Source organism: Pogoniulus pusillus, chromosome 42, assembly GCF_015220805.1.
Source record: "Pogoniulus pusillus isolate bPogPus1 chromosome 42, bPogPus1.pri, whole genome shotgun sequence".
NCBI classification, from domain to species: Eukaryota; Metazoa; Chordata; class Aves; order Piciformes; family Lybiidae; genus Pogoniulus; species Pogoniulus pusillus.
The window spans coordinates 850,844-865,259 of record NC_087305.1 but is presented as its reverse complement, the minus strand read 5'-3'; the positions used below and the strand labels follow the sequence as shown (position 1 = coordinate 865,259).

At 55.7% G+C, this 14,416-nt stretch overlaps 1 protein-coding gene across 5 annotated transcripts in view; it reads right to left on the bottom strand.

The window, feature by feature from the left end:
* The window catches only part of NSD3 (nuclear receptor binding SET domain protein 3), a 53,495-nt gene extending 39,150 nt beyond the window's left edge, over positions 1 to 14,345 (bottom strand). For 2 of the 5 annotated variants that reach the window (XM_064175516.1, XM_064175520.1), the window contains exons 1-2: positions 9,191 to 9,435; positions 1,550 to 2,283 (exon numbers count right to left, since the gene is read on the bottom strand). In XM_064175516.1, coding sequence (XP_064031586.1) covers positions 1,550 to 2,239 — 690 coding nt within the window. In that variant the 5' untranslated portion in view covers positions 2,240 to 2,283; positions 9,191 to 9,435. Of the gene's footprint in view, positions 1 to 1,549; positions 2,284 to 9,190; positions 9,438 to 14,300 lie in introns of those variants that run through there. The other 3 variants (XM_064175517.1, XM_064175521.1, XM_064175518.1) reach the window with 3 other exon arrangements.
* Between the last annotated feature and the right edge of the window lie 71 nt (positions 14,346 to 14,416).

Sequence of the window (14,416 nt, the reverse complement as noted above, 5' to 3'; positions counted from 1 at the left end):
GCCACAGCATTGTTTTGGTTGGAAGAGATCTTTCAGATTGAGTCCAGGCATTAACCCAGCACTGCCAGGTCACCACTAAACCATGGCCCTCAGCACCACATCTCCACAGCTTTGAAATCCCTCCAGGGATGGAGATTCCACCACTGCCCTGGACAGTCTGAACCAGGCCTTGACAACCCTGGTTGTCCTTCTCTGGAGACTTTCAAGCCCTGCCTGGGTGCACTCCTGTGCAACCTGAGCTAGAGTCTATGGTCCTGCTGTGGCAGGGGGGTTGGACTCGATGACCTACAGAGGTCCCTTCCAACCCCTAACACCCTGTGACCCTGAAGTTGTTCTTCATGTCCATCTTCACCTTCCCCTGGCACAACCTAAGGTTTGAGCAAGGTCTCTGCTTTTGGCCCAAAGCTCCAATTTTACCTCTGTCCAGGAGCAGCATGCTCTGAGCAAGCTAAAACACCAAATAACACTACAACAGATTAAAGAAAGCCCAGAATCCCAGCATGGTAGGGTTGGAAGTGCCCTCTGGAGATCATCCAGCCCAACCCTTCTGCTAAAGCAGGGACACCCACAGCAGCTCACCCAGGATCACATCATCCAGGTGGGTTTGGAACATCTCCAGAGGACACTGCACAGCTTCTCTGGGCAGCCTGCTCCAGGCCTCCAGCACCACCAAAGTGAAGAAGTTTTCAGTAAGCCTAATCTGTTCTTCTTCCAGAGAATCCCCAAACCACAGCAACCAGGAAACTCTTTTCTGCCTAAATGAAATGCAGGAGGGACTCAAATTCCAGCTTCCAAGATGGAAAATGTGGGCTTTACAGATTTATTTTCACAAGAGCCTTTTAGCCAACCTTGTGGGTGGTGTCTTAGAATCAACCAGGTTGGAAGAGACCTCCAAGCTCAGCCAGCCCAACCTAGCCCCCAGCCCTGCCCAACCAACCAGACCATGGCACCAAGTGCCCCAGCCAGGCTTGGCTTCAACACCTCCAGGAATGCAGACTCCACCACCTCCCTGGGCAGCCCATTCCAGTGCCAATCACTCTCTCTGACAACAACTTCCTCCTAACGTCCAGCCTGACCCTGCCCTGCCACAGCTTCAGCCTCTGTCCCCTTGTCCTGGCCCTGGCTGCCTGGCAGCAGAGCCCAACCCCACCTGGCTACAGCCTCCCTGCAGGCAGCTGCAGGCAGCAATCAGCTCTGCCCTGAGCCTCCTCTTCTGCAGGCTGCACCCCCCCAGCTCCCTCAGCCTCTCCTCACAGGGCTGTGCTCCAGGCCCCTCCCCAGCCTTGCTGCACTTCTCTGGGCACCTTCCAGCACCTCAGCATCTCTCTTGAACTGAAGAACCCAGAACTGGGCACAGCACTCAAGGAACTACGGCTGGAAACAGAGCTGCCAGCAAAGCAACAGGGAACATCTGACAGGGAAGCAAAAGCCTCATGGTGCAGAACTGAGAGTAAGGGAGAAACAGCAGGGAAGACACAGAACTCCATCAACACCACCAGCAGCTGGCCCTGGGGGTTTGCTGGGTTGGCTGTTTTCTTTTTCCACTTACATTTTGCTCCTCTGGCTCTACCTTGGGCACTTTGTGTGCCCTGCGCTCCTCCGCCCGGGCAGGGTCGTGCTTGCTGCTCTTTTTCCTCTTCTCCTTCCTGCCCTCGTGTTTGGCCTTTGCGTACTCGCTGGCTTGGACCTCGTTCAGCAGGTCCCCGCACAGAGAGGACTCAAAGAGTTCCCTGCCGTTCTGGATAGTTTTGGTTATCTTTAGCTTGATCTCTGGGGAGCCAGTCTTCTTTGGGATCACCGGGAGGGCGGCGGGGGGCGGCGGGGGCGCAGGCGGCGGCGGAGGGGAAGGCTTCTCCAGCAGGTCGTGCGGCCTGGCGCTGCCCGAGCTCTCCAGCTGGTAGTACTCCGCGGGGCTGAAGGTCCTGCCCGTGCCGAAGCCGTTGGCGGAGCCGTTGGGGTACTGGGTGTAGGCCTGGTACTTGGCCTGGGGCTCATACATGCTGATGGAGGGTGGGTAGCCGTTGGTGATGGGGGGCAGCTCCTCGGGCGTGGGCGTCGGGTAGGGGAAGCCTTGCTGCAGGGCAGCCTCGTAGGGCGTCTGGCTGCCATCTTCGGGGAGGTCGCTGCTGCTGCCATCAAAGGCATCCTCTTGGCGGATGTTGGCTGAGTCAATGAGTTGAGGTGGTTGCTGAATTGTGTTTCCCATGATCCCTTGCATGAAAGAGAAAGAGAAATCCATTGTTCTGCTCCAGCATCCTTAGCTTTCCCTTTTTCTCATAGGGCCTACAGGCAGGGGAAGGGAAATGAGAAGTCAGTGTAAATCACAAAGGTGACGATTACAGACATCAACTTCTTGAGAAAAACAAACCACACCAAGAGAGATGCAAACCTCCCCTCAGCAGGCACCCTCCCAGGGCTGCCACAACTGAATCTTTACAAAGGGCTATTCACCCACTGCTGCAGAAGAGCTTTTTGCACAGCTCCTTTCTTCTGCTCAAGGACGTCCAAAGAAATGCTGTGAGCACCTACAGGAGCTTCCAGCCCATGAACCCGAGTGGCACAAAGTCAGCACAATGGTGCTGAAACCCCAACCCCACTCTCCAGCCCTCCCAGCTTGGCCCTAGGAAGCATTATCCTAACACAAAGCAGAGCCTGTGACCTTCCAGCACACAGAAGATGCCAAGGTCTGCTGCCACTAGAGTCACTGCAAACTGAACATGCCAGAGAAGCCACAGGAAGACCACTCAAAGCAGGAGAGAAACCTCTTCTCTTCCCACCACAGCTCCTTGCCAAAATCCAAGAGAGAGGAGCAGCCTTAGGCCAGCAGCAGACCTCAGTCATGGCCTTGGCTGCACCATGGCACAGTCGCAGGGCCTAGGTCATTCCACCTCAGCTGCTGGGCAAACCAGTTCATGCCATGCACAGCCTCGGATGGAGCTTCCCAACCTCCTCTCTCACCGGAGAAGCAGAGCAGGAGGTTGCACCCACTGGCTCCCAGCAGCTGAGCAACTGCAGTTATTCTCCTCACTCCCTGTCCCCCACTTTATCTGACTCTGAAGCACTCAACACTGGGTGGAATGAAAATCAGCCTCAGCATCAAAAGATCTCCAGAACTTGAGGTTAGTCACAGAATTAGAGACTGGGAAAGCTGTCAGCCCCCACCCCCATCTTCCATTGCAGAGCAAAACACTCAAAATCAGCCTGAACCCAAGTTAGACTCCCAGAACTCATCTCCTGGCTTCCTGAAGGCTTCTGCCTCACCTAAACAACCCCAACGTTCAACCAGAGACCTCCAGTGAACTACAGCTCAGGCAAGAAACTCCTCTGCTCCCAAGCAAGGTCAGTTTAGCCCTTCCAAAGCAAACAGGGCTCTGTGTTATTGATTCCCTCCCTGTGCAGGCACACAGGAGGGCTGCTGTGCCCTTTTGGTTGGGGTTTGGAACGACATTAACCCAGCTCACAGCCACTTTTCCTAACAAGAACCAACAGAGAATCCTGCCCACGTGAAATTCTCACCAACACATCACAATACCTTATCTCAAGAGTCTGCAAAACACTGACAACACTGCCCTGGCTCTGAGCCTGCAGAGGAAACCGAGAAGTCAGAACCATAAAAAGGAGGAGCCAGAGCACAGCTTTGCTGCTTTTTGTGATCCTCACACCCTGATCATATCGGTGTTTGCATTCATCTTTTGTGGCCAGAGCAGCCAGCTGGGGCACATTTGTCACTGTAAGAAGTGACTTAGGGAACAAGGCAGCAGAACAAGGCTGTCCAGCAGCAGTCACTAACTGCAGGACCTTCTACATCTTGTGCCTGCAAACCCCAGCCCAGCTCTCCGGCAGTGCTCTGCACAGCAGCCACCGAACCAGCACTAAGTGCTGCTGTCAGGAGGACAGCACAGCCCAGGGGGACAGCAGGTGGAGCAGGCAGGACTGCAGATCAAGGTCAAAACACAGAACCACCACCACCCATTCTAGGAAGAGGAAGCAGGACCGTCTGTACTGTTTACCAACTAATTGTTACTCTGTGTCTTGCCAAACTGGAAAGCAAACAGATTTCTCACACCGGTGAGAAAGGGCACCCAAAGCTGCTCCTGCTGACTAAAACCAGGCTCCATCTTTTCCTTCTGAATACTTTAAGTAACACCCAGCTGAGCTGGGGAAGCTGCAGCAGCTTTTCACTCACCCTGACACATCCATTGCTGGATGGACACAGTCAAAGCAGGGAGAGTTTGAGACATTTTAGCATTAGCCTCAGTTTCCCAGGGTTTACTGTTGCTGTTCTCTTATAACAGTCATTAAATCCCTTTCTTTTACCCCAACACCCTGTAACTAAGACCTTTTTCTACTACACTGTTGACTTTCAATCTCTTCTTAAAAGAGCTTCCACACTGGAGGCTGGGATAGAAACCAAACTATTTTGTGCAGCATTTCATGGAGACAGCAGGTGCAGGTCAAAGTCTGCCTGTGCTGTACCCCTCCTGCATCCTCTCTGGTCCAGCAGTGGGTTCCCAGCTGCGACAGTCCCCAGTGCTGGCTTTCATAGGCACTAATCCAGGAGAGTTTCCTTACTCAGAAGTTGTGGGGTTAATGAACTTCAAAACACTCCCCCTACATTGCATTTGGGAGCTAGCAGTCAAAGAAAACCAGCGTTGGTTTGTTTTGTTGAAGTCACTTTCTGGAGCTCCTCTGGGGAGAAAAGATCTTGCTGGGAGCCTGTGCTTCGGTCGGGACAATTTGTGTCCTGCCTCATCGTCCTCCCAGAGCAGCAGCAGAAGAAAGGGTTATTGCCTCACTGCTCCTCTCGACAGTCCTAAAACACGAGAGCTTGCTCTCCTCTGACACGGCTTGCATCACAGAAAGCTTCTTCCTTCTGAGCTTTCTGCTGTCACCACGGTTAGCACACCCGAGCCTTTCCCACCCTTCCTCCCTCCTAACGCTCTGCATCGGTTGGTTTGTTTCTCATCCTACCCAGGGAAGTGGCGTCGGAGCTGTCCCACAGGGAGCTGAGAGCCCTGGAGACACAAAATAACAGAACAAAACACGGGTCCTGGACAAGCAGGAACCCAAGGAAGGATTGCTCTGTCAGTCACCCCCACGCCCTAATGGAAAGCTCAAATATCAACCACCAGCTCAAGAGCTGCCCCTAACCTTCCTCAGCAGAGGGTCACCACCTCAAGCCACAGGCAGGGAGGACTTTCAGCGCCATGGGCTGGCCTCCCAGAACAGATTCTTCTCACCACAGCAGCAATCACTCTACTAAACTTAAGTATCAGCCCCCTGCAAGCTGTAGAACTCAGCCTCCAAACGTGAGCCACAACAGATCCTGCACCGCAGCCACTGCAACTCCTCCGAAGGACAAAGAAAGTATCTGAACGATTCCAAAGGCTCTAGGAAGTGGATACTGCAGAACGGCTTGGGAACAATCTCCATTCAGAGACACCTTCAAATCGTAACTGAGTTTCCCTGTGAGAGAGTTTGGTCTCCCAACCCATTCTGTCCTCCTCCTTTCCCACAGCTGCAGGATCTTGGGAGTGAGCAGGGAAAACAGGAATGTTTACACACTCCACACATGGAGGCTGCCTGAGTAAATATTTTCACGTGGCCCAGGGGAGAGTCACAACTCAAAGTATTAGAGGGGAAAGTAAATGAAATAAAACCAGGCAGCAGAAGATAAGGTGGTGAAGCCAGCAGAGCTCTCAGGCTGCTCTTTCTTACACCAGCTCTGGGTTTCACTTCCCCAGCTTTGCAGCTTGACTGAGCATCAGTGACACCTTCAAGAGTGCATGGCCAGCCAAGGACAGGTCTCAAAGTGATTTGGAGTCCTCTGGGCTCACGTTTGTCACCCACAATTGCACTGATCTCAAGCTGTTTTCACCTGAGTCCTTCTCAACTTCACCCTTAGAAAACAAGAGGCTGAGGAAGTTCTCCAGCATTGCTTTCACTCTGCAGGAGGGCAAGAAGTGACCCCTCAGATGACACCAACCTCACCTGACCAAGGGGGTTCTTCCTCCCCAAGAGGGTTAAACACAGCAAGGCTTACCTAGGAAACACACAAACATGCCCCTAGCATCGCCTGTGCTACTGCTCAACCAGGAGGAACTCAGAAAGGTGACAGAGGACACTGGGACTCTCCTAAACGTCAGGAGCACTCAGCACTGCTCCTCACCCCCAGCAGCTCCAGCACAAGGAGGGAGGACAGGCCCTAAAGTCTGCTAGACTCAACTCAGACATGGGCTATACCTCACCAAGGCAGCCAGAAGGATGAAGCCAGAAGGATGAAGCTTTCTCTGCTTGACCAAGACACAGGGAGTGGATCTGAGCGCTTCCTGACCACTGCCACCAGCCAGGCACCCTGCTCAGGCCAGCACCAGCTCCATTACCCTAGGGTTGGCTGTCACCATAGCTGGCACAACCCCTCCTGACACAACAGGGAGCGTGGAGTCTTCTACACTCAGCTTCCACAGAGCCTTTCTGAACGAACTGCACCTTTGTTGAGAGCCCTGCCGGGGACAGCCCTGCCCCAAGCAACTGGGTGAGCTCCTGGTAGAGGTGAGAGAGCAGAAAGTGTCTGGTGGCAGACTGGCTGAGCCGAGAAAGCGACCACTGGAGTCAGGCTGCGCATTCAGAGCGGTGCCGCTGCCGCCTCACCCCGAGCTGCACTTTCTATCAAGGCTCCAAAGCAGAAGTCCTAGGCCAGCTCCGTGCACATGGCACAACCCAGCTCCTGCTCACACAGACCTCAACCAGACAGGTTCCAGAGTGCTCACAAACTGCATCCCTTCCAGAGTCCGAAGGGGGCTAAAGGAGGGCTGGGGAGGGACTTGCGGCAAGGGTTGGGAGCGACAGGGTGAGGGGGGAATGGCTTTAGGCTGGGAGGGAGAGGCTGAAGACTGCGAAGGAATTCTTGACAGTGAGGGTGGGCAGACACTGGCACAGGCTGCCCAGGGAGCTTGTGGAAGTGCTCAAGACCAAGTCAAATGATGTCTTGAGCAGCCTGGTGTAGTGAGATGTGGCCCTGCCCATGGCAGAGGGCTTGGAACTAGGTGAGCTTTAAGGTCCCTTCCAACCCAACCCATTCTACAACTCTGACCCAAGCCAGCACACAGCCATGTTCTATGCTCTCACTCCAGCGTGTGCCTGGATCTAACCTGTGGCTGGGACTGGCCCCCTCCAACACCTAACCCACGCAGCAGTGGTTCTGCACAGCTCTGCCCTGTGTGCTCCACAAGTATCTCTCTCCCCAGGACAGTCTGGCACAGGTGGCATCTTTTTAAGTGATGCAAGCAACCTCTGTCATGTTTTCAGCACTCCCCTCAAAACCCTCAGCATGGAACTATGTGAAATGCTCAGCGTGGCTCCTGCTGCAGCTCAGCACACACACACCTGCCACTGGGGCCCTCATCAGAACCAAACACACCCAAGATTCCTCTACAGGCATGCCAAAATCACTTGGAGGACCACCTTCACCAGCCACAACAGCATCCTGTGCAGCCCAAACCACCTGAGCTGCAGGCAGAAACAAACCATCACTCTTACTGGTTCCTGCACTCACTGTTTGCTGTCTCCTGGTCCTGTTTTGGTTTAGCTCTTTACGAAATCACCCAGACAAAGTTTTGTTTGCACAGGTTAAGGCAAAGCCAAGTCTTCCAAATGCACACAGATGCAACAGCAGCAGAACTGCAGCTTGTGGGATTTCTCCTGCCACCTCTGGCAGACACAAAGGGTGAATCAGAGCCTCCTGACAAACTCTATAAAGCTTGTGGCGAGGCTGACACTTCCCCGTGCACCTTGTTAAAGGTGGTTTGGTTGGTTTGGTTGTTTTTCAGTGCCAAAAGAAACAGCCACATCTGTGACACGTTTTTGATAAGGCCACTTTTAACGGGTTTGCCATGGTGGCATGGAAAGGAACAACTCCACCAGCAGCCAGGAGAGTGCAGGGCATTAAAAAGAGAAAAGAGGTTTGCCTTGAGAATAGGCTTGGAGCAATAATGACTTAAGAGCCTCGGGATTCAAAGAAGCAACGTGGACAAACTCATCTTTTGTTCCTCAGGGACTGATGGCCGCACAGAGCCAGCAGCTCCAACTCTTGCAGGAGTCGTGACATGTGTTTACACGTCAAAAGCAGTGTCATGACTGCAACATGTCCCATGTGAATCACCTCACAACTCGGGCAAGCCTGCTGCCATGAGCTGGACTAACACAAAACATGCAGCCTTTCATCTGCTTTACTCTCTAACCTCACCAAGCACACACTGACTTTCTGGAGCAAAACCTTTTCAAGCAGTTCATTTACAAACAAACTTCTTTTATTCTTAATTTGCAGCTTAACTCAAAAATAAGCTGCAGGGAGGCACTGCAAGCCCTGAACTGGCATCCAGCAGGCTACCGATTTCAGGTTCCTTCCCGTTGCCCCTTGGGTTGGTCGGTTTATATAGATCCAGGTTATCATTAAGATCAGCTTTTAATCACACACTGAAAATCTGAAACAATCGGAAGGAGGCTCAGAACAAACGATGCCAACACCACCACCAAAACCCCGACAACAACAAAGAAAACTAAAATCAAAACAATCCGAGGCAGAAGAAATCCTCCACTGGCGCTCAGCGTTCGGGAGCACACAAGGGAAGCTCTCTCCCCTCGGTTGACAAGCACGCCGCTGGGTCACACAGAGGCTTTGCGGCGGGCAGGAGGAGCGCGGGGCAGGCTCCATCGCCAAGTTTCTCCCCATCCGAAGGTTTGGGGCTGGCCGACATCAGCTCAGCTCGCCGGCACCCTCCGGAACCTGGCCTCTCGCCCCACTGCCTGCCGCGGAGCCGCCGCCGGCCAAACGGGGCAAAGGGAGGCGGTGGGCGCTGCCGCCTGCCCTACGCCCGGCCGCTGGCACCAGCCCGCCGGTCCCGCTGCGCGACACGGAGCGCTCTCCGCTCAGCCCGGCCCTGCGCGGCCCGGCCCCGCGGGGACAGCGAGCCGCCGCCGCGCCGCCCGCCTCGGCCCTGCCCGGCCTCCGGGCTCGGGGCCCACCGCCCCCCATCCCTTCCCGCCCTGCCTCGGCGGGGGTGGCCCCGGGAGCCGAGCCGCGCCGCCGCCGCAGCGCCGCCAGCAAACATGGCGCCCTCGGCCCCTTTAAGCCCTGGCGGGCCGGTGCCGCCGCGAACGCCCCCGCCAGCGCGGCCGCCGCTGCCCTCACCTTCAGTCTGTTCCATTCTAACTGCCCCCGCCGCGTCCGCCCAGCCCAGCGGAGACAAAGGCCGGCGGCGGGGGCGGCGGCGGCGGCGGGGCCTCCCCGCCTCTTCCCGCAGCAGCAACAGCAGCAACAGCGAGCAGGCCGCGACAGAGCCCCGGCCTCGATTTCCGCGCCCCCGCCGCTAGCTCCGGGCTCCGCCCCGCGGGGAGGCCGCCCGCCCGCCTCCCCCCCACCGCCGCCCAGCTCCCGCGGCCGGTGCGGCCAAGGGGAGGCGCTGGGCGGGAGCGCGGGCGACCGCTGGCGGCGGGGGAAGGCGGCGCTCCGTGCCGCTCTGCCGGCTCCGGCCCCGCCGGCGCGTCCCGCTCCCCCCCGCCGCTGCGTCCCGCTCCCCCCCGCCGCTGCCGCCGCCGCCGCGCAGGAGCGCGCACGCGCCGCCGCCGCCCCCCCCCGCGGCCTGCCATTGGCTGCCTCTGCCGCGGGGCACGGCGGGAGCTGTAGTCCGGCGGGAGGCCGCTGCGCTGCACCGCGCAGGGAGCGCCGCAGGCCGGGACGGGAATCGGAGCGGATCGGAACAGAACCGGCATCGAATCGCCCAGCATCACCGAGCACAACGCTTCTCTAACTCTGCCGAGGCCGGAGCTAGCCCTCAGCACCACAGCTCTGCGGCTCTGAAACACCTCCGGGGGTGAGCAGAGGCTGAAGGAGCTGGGGGGGTGCAGCCTGCAGCAGAGGAGGCTCAGGGCAGAGCTGATTGCTGCCTGCAGCTGCCTGCAGGGAGGCTGTAGCCAGGTGGGGTTGGGCTCTGCTGCCAGGCAGCCAGCAAGAGAACAAGGGGACAGAGCCTCAAGCTGTGCCAGGGCAGGTCTAGGCTGGATGTTAGGAGGAAGTTGTTGTCAGAGAGAGTGATTGGCACTGGAATGGGCTGCCCAGGGAGGTGGTGGAGGCACCGTGCCTGGAGGTGTTCAAGAAAAGCCTGGATGAGGCACTCAGTGCCATGGTCTGGTTGACTGGATAGGGCTGGGGGCTAGGTTGGGCTGGCTGAGCTTGGAGGTCTCTTCCAACCTGGTTGATTCTATGACTCAGCCACCTCCCCAGGCAGCCTGTGCTGGTCTCTGAGAACCCTTTCAGTGAAGAAGTTTCTTCTAAGGCCCAACCTAAACCTCCCCTGGTACAACTTGAGGACGTTTCCTCTCACCCTGGCACTTGTTACTAGGGGGGACTGACTGACCCCCACCTGGCTCTAACCTCCTTTCATGTCAGGTTTTGTCTCCCACCTCCTCTTTTCCAGGCTGGACGACCCCAGTGCCCTCAGCTGCACCTCCCAGAGCCTGTTCTCCAGACCCACCAGCCAGCACTGGGGATGCTGTTCTGCCTGGGAGGGGATTACAGCTAACCCCCCTCCTCCACTGCCCTCAAGGGGTTCTTGCATGGGAGGAAATGCACAGTAAGCTCTTCCTGCAGCAGAAGCAGTGATGAGCTAAAAACACAGGGGAAGGGGGAACAAGAAAAGTGCCAAAGAACAAAGAGAAAATGAGACCAAAAGAGAGGCTCACAGAGTCGTGGAATGGGCTGGGACCTTCAAAGGTCATCCAGTCCAATCCCCTCGCAGTGAGCAGGGACCTCTGCAGCTAGACCGTGATGATGCCTGCTACCTGGTAGGTCAGATAAGCTAACAAGAAAGGCAGAAGGATGGACATGAAACCACCATGGATGTGGAAAATAAAGATCTCCAGGAGTCACCAGGCAGTGCCCTCCACACCCACATCCCCTGCCTGAGGCAGAGGCACAGGGCCCACAGTCATGAGGAGCTGTTCTTGTCTGGGGTAATTGCTGTCATAAAGTGAGCCTAAAAGCCATTCCCCTCCTCCTGAAACACAGCAAGGTACCAAAAACAGGAGTGGCCCAGAGAAGGCTTCCTTGCTCATCTCCAATTCTAAATGCTTCATAGTAAGCACCAATATCAGTGTTAACATTACTAAGTGGGAGGTTCTGATGTTCCTGCAGCTGAAGCAGTCAAGGGATGAGATCCTATTTTCTTTCTGATTAATTTTGACAACTGCTGAACTTTCTGACAGGAATTTCAGGCTTTCCTCCATCTCTCTCTCGTTCCATTTCCTTTCACACTGCTTCTCCCCACCCCTAATCATTTTTTTTTTCCTGGAAATTACCTGTGTGTTGGGAACCTGCAGGCAGAGCATGGACTATTGTTGCAGCTCCATCTTGCCCAGCCCTATGGGTTGAATGATCCAGAACATGGAATGGGGGAAACATCCCAGGAGGTTCCACCTCAACACAAGGGGGAAATTCTTGACTGGAAGAGTCACAGAGCATTGGCACAGACACCTTGACTTAACCTCCCCAGTTGCAGAGGGACAGGGATTTGCTCCAGAGTGTCCAAGGGAGGGCTCTGAGGATGATGAGGGGACTGGAGCACTGCCTGGTGAGGAGAGGCTGAGGGACCTGGGACTGCTTAGTCTGCAGAAGATTGAGAGGAGATCTAATCAATGTTCATAACTATCTGAGGGCTGGGGGTCAGGAGGGGGGGACAGGCTCTGCTCACTGCTCCCTGGCACAGGACAAGCAGCAGTGGATGGAAGCTGCAGCACAGGAGGTTGCAGCTCAGCACAAGGGCAACTTCTTGGCTGGAAGGGTCCCAGAGCCTGGCACAGGCTGCCCAGAGAGGTTGTGGAGTCTCCTTGTGTGGAGCCTTTCCAGGCCTGTCTGGATGTGTTGCTGTGTGCCCTGAGCTAGCTTGGGTGGTCCAGCTCTGGCAGGGGCATTGGACTGGATGAGCTCTTTGGGTCCCTTCCAACCCCTGACACCTGTGAGCTGTGATCCCACACCAGCCTCCAGGAGAGCACACGGCGACAGCAATGAGGATCAGCATTCACCTCGGGTACCTGCCCCCAGTCCTCAGAACCAGCACTCCTGCAGCTCCCCAGGCCCTTAGAACCCCAGACTCCACATTTCCAGCTCTGGGAGATCATCTCCAGTGAGCAACTGCAGCTCCACTGGGAGCAGAGCTCGGCATTCCTGAACGCCACACGCTGAGAGCTTTTAAGCAAAGGGAAACAATGCTGCAGGCTCCCCCTGAGGGACGCTCCCCTCTGAACACAGCAGGCTAATTGCTTCCAGCAGCTCTCTGCCCCAGCGACGCTGCTGGGCGTTTCGGAACTAACTGCCTGCTCTTGGACCAACCATCTCCGTCCCTAAAGAAGGGGTGGCATTGCTCATGGGGCTCTAACAGCAGCACAGAGTCGCAACTCCCTGGCAGGACTTTGACCAGGCAGCGCCAGGGAAGGGCTCTCACCTCTCGCTGCTTGAGGGAATCTCCTCAAGGCCCAGCAGTTAATCCAGCAGGGCAACAGCCGTCTCTGTCTCTCCTGGCACAGGAGCGTCTTGCCTTCCCTCAGGCAGCAAACACTCCTGAAGACGTGATCTAAATATGCTCACAGTTCTGAACTAGAAGGTAAAGGAGCACCTCCCACAGACTGCATCAGCTTAGGGGCCTTCCCAGGAATCCACTCCCCCGAGGAGACCAACTCAGCATCTCCAAGTTCTCAGAACACAGATCTCCCATGTCTGCACGGACACCTTCTCGAGATGGCGTTGGAGGAGGCAGTTTGTGCTCGCCTGCTCCTCTACTTTAATTTCCTATTGTCACTTTCCAAAGCGAGAGCCTTTCCCGGGGGAAAACCCAACCAAACAAACCCCTCCTCTTCCACCGGGGCGGGAGGGGGGGGGAGGTCGTTCAGCAGAACAAAGCCCGCAGGAACTAACTTGTACTATTCCATGGTCTGTATTACCAAGGCAGAGATGGCTTTGACAGTAAAAATGTTACTTGGGTTGATAGTGGGGTGGGGTTTTCCCTCAGGATTTAAAGGGCTTGGAGATGAGCCCTTTGTGAGGAAAAGCAGGAAACGACAGTGACACACGGGCAGACCTCCTGAGCTTCACAGTCTCACAGCATCACCAAGGTTGGAAGAGACTTCACAGATCACCAAGTCCAACCCTTTAGCACAGAGCTCAAGGCCAGACCATGGCACCAAGTGCCACGTCCAGTCCTGCCTTGAACAGCTCCAGGGACGGCGACTCCACCACCTCCCCGGGCAGCCCATTCCAGTGTCCAATGACTCTCTCAGGGAAGAACTTTCTCCTCACCTCCAGCCTAAATCTCCCCTGGCACAGCCTGAGGCTGTGTCCTCTCCTTCTGGTGCTGGCCACCTGAGAGAAGAGAGCAACCTCCTCCTGGCCACAACCTCCCCTCAGGTAGTTGCAGACAGCAATGAGGTCTGCCCTGAGCCTCCTCTTCTCCAGGCTAACCAATCCCAGCTCCCTCAGCCTCTCCTCGTAGGGCTGTGCTCAAGGCCTCTCCCCAGCCTCGTTGCCCTTCTCTGGACACGCTCAAGCATCTCAATGTCCCTCCTAAACTGGGGGGCCCAGAACTGAACACAGTACTCAAGGTGTGGTCTAACCAGTGCAGAGTACAGGGGCAGAATGACCTCCCTGCTTCCTGTCCCACTCTCTCCCCACCTTCCCTCATTCTCTTTTCCACTCTTAACATACTGGTCATCTGTTTAGGCACCCGGCAGTGAAACAGCCAAAGGGTTAAAAATCTTCTTCACTGGGGGCAATAAATACTTTTCCCCCCAACCAGTCTCCCAAACACAGAAAGCATTTTGAGAGGCTGAGTCTCCTGTCCCCTTCCAAGAACGTTTCTCCAGCTGCCTGCATGTTGCATCAGATCCAGAGCTGCAGCATCTGTCTCAAGCACGCCTGGGCTTGAGACTTCCTCCTGACATCTCATTCCATGCAAAGCTGTTTGCAGGTGATAAGACACACACACACACAAGCAAGCTCTGCTCTTGCACACCCTGGCACACACACAGCTGCTCAGATGTTCTGCTCTCAATACAGACATGAACTGCAAGCACTTAAACCAAAGCAAAATTTGTTCTGCACAAAAACACAAAGAGACACTATCAGCACTGTGCTGGATCCTGGGAGCTGCTCCTTTTGCTTCTGCAGACCCTCTAAGTGCACCAGCAAACACCTGATGCCCGCTGTGAAACAGTGCTAGCGTGTGCCTTCAATGCTTCTCAAGCTCTCCTACCTTGCCCTAGGACTTGAGCCAAGGCCTCAGGGGATGCAGCAAACGAGCAGAGCAGGTCCAGTGTGTCCCTCCCAGCCTGCAGCCCGTCTGTGTGCATGGCTGCTGGTTTCTCTGCT